This window comes from Dendrobium catenatum, unplaced genomic scaffold, assembly GCF_001605985.2.
Source record: "Dendrobium catenatum unplaced genomic scaffold, ASM160598v2 fragScaff_scaffold_1199, whole genome shotgun sequence".
In the NCBI taxonomy this organism is placed as follows: Eukaryota; Viridiplantae; Streptophyta; class Magnoliopsida; order Asparagales; family Orchidaceae; genus Dendrobium; species Dendrobium catenatum.
In genome coordinates this window covers 1,351,661-1,356,718 of record NW_021319661.1, presented here as the reverse complement: position 1 = coordinate 1,356,718, position 5,058 = coordinate 1,351,661, and the positions used below count along the sequence as shown (strand labels likewise).

General features: G+C 32.3%; 1 protein-coding gene across 2 annotated transcripts; it reads right to left on the bottom strand.

The window, feature by feature from the left end:
- Window positions 1-2,315: 2,315 nt before the first annotated feature.
- On the bottom strand, window positions 2,316-4,355 carry LOC110106602 (CRIB domain-containing protein RIC10). Of its 2 annotated transcripts, XM_020836545.2 has the most exons (5): window positions 4,157-4,355; window positions 3,991-4,057; window positions 3,769-3,866; window positions 3,610-3,688; window positions 2,316-2,613 (listed from the first exon to the last, which is right to left on the bottom strand). In XM_020836545.2, exons 2-5 carry the CDS (start codon window positions 4,046-4,048, stop codon window positions 2,336-2,338), a joined length of 513 nt encoding a protein of 170 aa, XP_020692204.1. In that variant the 5' UTR covers window positions 4,049-4,057; window positions 4,157-4,355; the 3' UTR covers window positions 2,316-2,335. The 2 variants fall into 2 exon arrangements, with proteins under 2 accessions (XP_020692204.1, XP_028554845.1); XM_028699012.1 differs by lacking the exon at window positions 4,157-4,355 and having other exon boundaries at window positions 3,991-4,071.
- Window positions 4,356-5,058: the final 703 nt, after the last annotated feature.

Below are 5,058 nucleotides of genomic sequence, written 5' to 3'. Positions count from 1 at the left end.
AAAAAGAATTATTTTCAAATTAGATTATGGGACGTCTTATAGGCATTGGAGGAACATTGAACATAAAAAGATATCGTATCGCAATTTTTAATCAAAAAATGAATGAAAGTACACATAAATATAAACAATGATAGAGAATTTTATGTTGTACTTCAATCATTAAACTTTGAAATAATAGAGTCCAAAAGAAGTTAGGTCATAAACATACCAAGTGGGTTGAGTTTCTATAAAAATATACTTTTGTTCTTAAATATTTTGTTAAAATAGGGAATAAATATGTTAGTGTTTTGAGCAGAGTTTCTATCTTCTACTTATAATGCAGATTAAGATGATTGATTTTGATCATCTAAAATGGGAGTATATCTCTTGTAAGGATTTCGATGAGATTCATTAAAATATAGAAAGTAAAATATCTTTGTATTAATAAAAGTTATATGATCAAATATAGTTATCTATTTAACATATCACTTCTTGTATTCTTGTTTCATCATAGAAGGATTTTGCAATTTTAAAATTACATGCTTTGGGTTTAGTTGGACAATTTGAGAGATAAGATCATCGCAATTATTAGAGATAGGGTCTCCAACAAAATCTAAAAAGAGATGTGGATGGATTGTGTAATTTCAGTTAGCTAAACTAAATATTGTGTTGTATTCATCCTAATAAAATTTCATAAAAACCATAAGAACAGCTTAGTATGAACTTTATATTAAGTCATAAACACTGAAAAATCATAATCCTATTTATAGAGTGACAGAGCATTAAAAAAAAGTCACATTTCATACCATCTCTGAAAATTATTGATACAATTTTAACACTAAGCACTGTTAATAATTAAATTAATCATTTAAGCATGATTAAAATTAAATTTAAAACTAGGAAAAGTCATCTGTTATCATGGCAACTTATGTTGAGTTGGCATAGATGTGTCCGCTAGCCATTATTTGTATACAAAATAGGATGAAAATGAGGAGTGACTCAAATCAAAAGGAGCTAGCATCCTCATCTCTGCAACACTTAACTTAATATGATGCTTCTCTTTTAATGGTCAGCATTTTACATCATAAAGCATAGCAGGTCTCACCACCATGTTATAGAATTTTCTCTTATGTTTGAGGGGGACTTTTCTATCACACAACAAGTCCAATGTCACCAAATAGCTATTTCTTATTTTCGATCCAATGCCCGAATTAGCCATGTCGTGCTTAAAAAAAAATTAATGTAAGTCGCCAGTTAAACGGGCGAGTTATCTTAAGTCATCATTTATTTCCTAATTAGCGATGTTGTGCAATTTCTAAAAGCATTTAAAAAAATAATAATAAGTCGTCCGTCAATTACGTCCTATCTCTTCAAATGGGAACTTCTATCTGACTCAGCTTTGCTTAGTCAGCATAAGTCGCCCATTAAAGGAGCAACTTCGACTAGTTCTAAATTTTATTTTAATCATGTTTAAAAGATTGATTTAATTATTAATCATGCTTAGAGTTAAATTTCTTTTCTCTCATATATATATATATAGCTCAACTTAGCCTATTGTATTTGCCATAGAATATCAACTTAGCCTAATGATTTTGTTGAGCTTTCTACGTCATCAAGGCTTAGTAATATATGATTTATAAGCAGATAATCATGGATTATTGCTGCTAATTATAGTAATTATAAGCTTTCTATTGATGGAAATTGAAGGTGCATGAAATTTCAGTATGGTGATTAGCCGAGGCTTAGATTCAAGCAATTAGTATTATGAATCCTATTAGTTATATTAGAGAATTCTAATTCTAAATCATCCCAACATAATAAAGGCTGCTTAAACTAATTAAAAAAAAAATCTTTCATGAAGGCATTCAGATAAGAAAACAAGCTTCATTATATAATAAGAAAATTAAAGAATAGGAAATAAATTACACAGGCCTCTGTCCCAATAATAGTTCATGTAAACTATTCCTTTCAGAAAAGTTCCATAGGAAGAAAATCTCCTGCATTTATGGAGAAGCTCACAAATTTCAAGAAATATTATTACAAGCCACATCCACTACACAAAATATACTGGATCAAATATAGGGACAGTGAGATCTCCACAACGGACACATAGCTTGAATTATTCCTCTTATTTCATGTAGGAGAATTCCTTCTTCTGATCGTTTCAGTCCTCCTGATCATATATGAATGTTACTTCTGGGAAATTACATGCTCGAAGGAGAAGAGACCATATAGTGCATGGAAATTTTGTCATATATTTATATAGAAGAAAGTCTTTCTATTAATCTTACTTTTCTCTTCCATTTTTTATCTTAGGCATCCATAGTTCATCAAAATGACAGAAATCTGTGTTATTTTAGACACACAAAGGTTCACTGATGACAGGTTGGAGTTGATTTGGCATTTCAGGTATAACTTCTTCATAAGTAACTGGAAGATGACTTTGTGTTTCAACAGGTTCTTCGGAGGTTGTGGGGAATGAAGAGCTTGAAGAATATATAGATGTCACAGGGGATGAGACCAGAACCTTCTTTCTTTTCTTCTTCTTTAAAGGTTTTGGTATCTCGGGGCACGAGCTTTCTATAGAATTTTCAGATGAAGAAACTGATTGCCATCTTCTGGGTTGCTTAAACTCTGTAATGAGAACAAGCAATAATGTATGAGGATTCTGTCAATATAGGATTTGAAATGCGTTTATATATGTATCCTTAAATTGTATTGCAATTAAGTAATTGGATAGATTGAAGGTTTGATCTTCAGAGCATAATAAATAGGCAATCTGATTATATCTTCATGGTTCTCTCTTATGGAAGAAATGCCAAACAACTTTCATTTTTCTTAAAAATGAACTGTTGGATATTGAAGGAGTATGATGGAAATACCTCAAGATCATGAGAAAACTGCATTTCACAACTACTGCTTTCTTTATAGTCAACTGTGAAACCAAAACTTATCAAAATAAAGGAAAATTTAATAACAGAAGGTGATGTTCATAAGCACTTCAGTTTAAATTTTCCTTTGTTTTCAAAATTAAAAAAAAAAAAAAAAACCTTCTGATTTAGTTCTGATTGTAATCAACTTCTCCATAATATAAGCAAAAGGCATAAATTAAATGTTTTACAGCCTACATGCATGATATTTCTGCAGCACCATTCAGCTCAGATAGATAAGAGGAACATTTTACTCAGACAATATGTAAGCTCAAACAGTCATTCCTTATTTTGTTATGGTCCCCATAGCTTGAAAACGGTACCATATAATGCTATCTTTCTTTTAGACAAAAATTTAATGATGCCCAACTTTGAATAAATCAATGTCATAACAAGACAAAAGAGCAAAACTTTAGTCTTTTTCATTAGGATCATTTGGATTGAAAGAAAAACATGTAGAAATGTTATTTCAAGGATAACTTCTACTAATTATGAAATGAAAAAGAAAAGAAGAAAAATTATTATGTGCGGCGTTCGGATCCGTCTTGCACCCATCACGTCACTCAGGGCCAGTGCATCCGGGTGACGTGGCGAGTCTGGATTCATCTCCGAACAGTCCGTACACTGCACGTAATAATCTCTCAAGATAAAGAGAGAGAAAACAAGCTGTGAGAAAACCAAGAGGTCTCGATAGACTGACCAAAATCATTCAAAGAAGCTGAATTGAAACCATTCAGAGATGCAGGGGTAATATCCGATGCAGACTTGTATTTACTCATCTGCTCCAAAAAGAAAAAAGAAATTACAAAACATCCTCCAAAAATTTTCACCAAAAGAGCAATGCAGAAAAGAGGAATACCCAGCTGGGCGCGTGTATTGAATCGCTGTCAAAGCCAATGTGTGCAATATGCCTCACATCTGTAGGGTGCCCTATCTCCATCTCTTGTTCCTTGTAAACTAGAAATTAGAAAACAAGCCCTCAACTCTTCAGAATCACAAAAAAAAAAAAAAACACAAAAAAACGCAAGGCAAATTTGTGCAGAAAGATATCAATCAGTCAATCGATCAATAATAATATTACCAAAGATCTGTGAGATATACTTTAATCCCTTGAACAAACCCTTCACCTTTGGGGTCATCGGAAGAGGCTTAAGGGTTATGAAGAAAGACAGAGACACACACATAAGAGACAAGAAGAAAACATTCAATGAATTAGAATGAAAAAAAAAAAGGCATTGAAATCATACCTTCAATGAAAATAAATTATAATCCTGAAAAGAGAAATATAACTCAGAAAATGGCTTTTCCTACCCCTTCCAAACGCCATTCTCCATCTTCTCTTTCCTCCATTATTAATCTAACAAGAAGGAAAGAACATGGAGAACATGGCCTGTTTGTCCATATATTAAAAACAAACAAAAAGGCGATGTTACAAATAAAAATGTGAAATTTAAGATTTGAAAGAGGAAATGGAGTGAGGAGAGAGAGAAAGGACGGTAAAAGAAGCGATTTTACTTAGTTTGGGAGTTGTTTGGGAGATAAGGGATGGCTCTCCTTGCAGATGAAAGCTGTTTCTGGTATTTCTATCTCTTGAATAAGCTGTGGAAGGATAACACGAAGTTAATTAGGTGGGGTCAATTGTGCGATGAGTTGTAAGGAATGGTGCAGGATGCACCATGTTTTAGCTAGTGGGGATGCGACATATGTGCTTTGATGAGCAGTTTTTGGGAATTTTTTTTAGCAATCTTCATAGATGATTGATTAATGAATCACATGTCACATTGAGAAAGACAGATCTTCACAGTACTATGATTTATGTTCATGCATTTTTGTTGAATATATTCTTCATGTGTCACAGTGTTGTACTGCTTTCATAATATATCTTTTTTAGTTCATTCATGTAAATGTATTTGTATGTGTGGGTAAAAAAAGCCACTGTGCAGCGGTAAGTAGGGGTGCACACGAGCCTGCTCAAGTTCGATTTATTTATGGACTTGTGAGTCGTGTTTATCGGGTTCGAGTTTGATGAGGTTTGACTCGTGAGCTCGTGTCCCGACTTGAATGATTATTAATATTTTTTAAATAATTTTATTTTATTTATTAAATTTAAATATTTAAAATAATAATAATAATAAATGTTTAAAATATT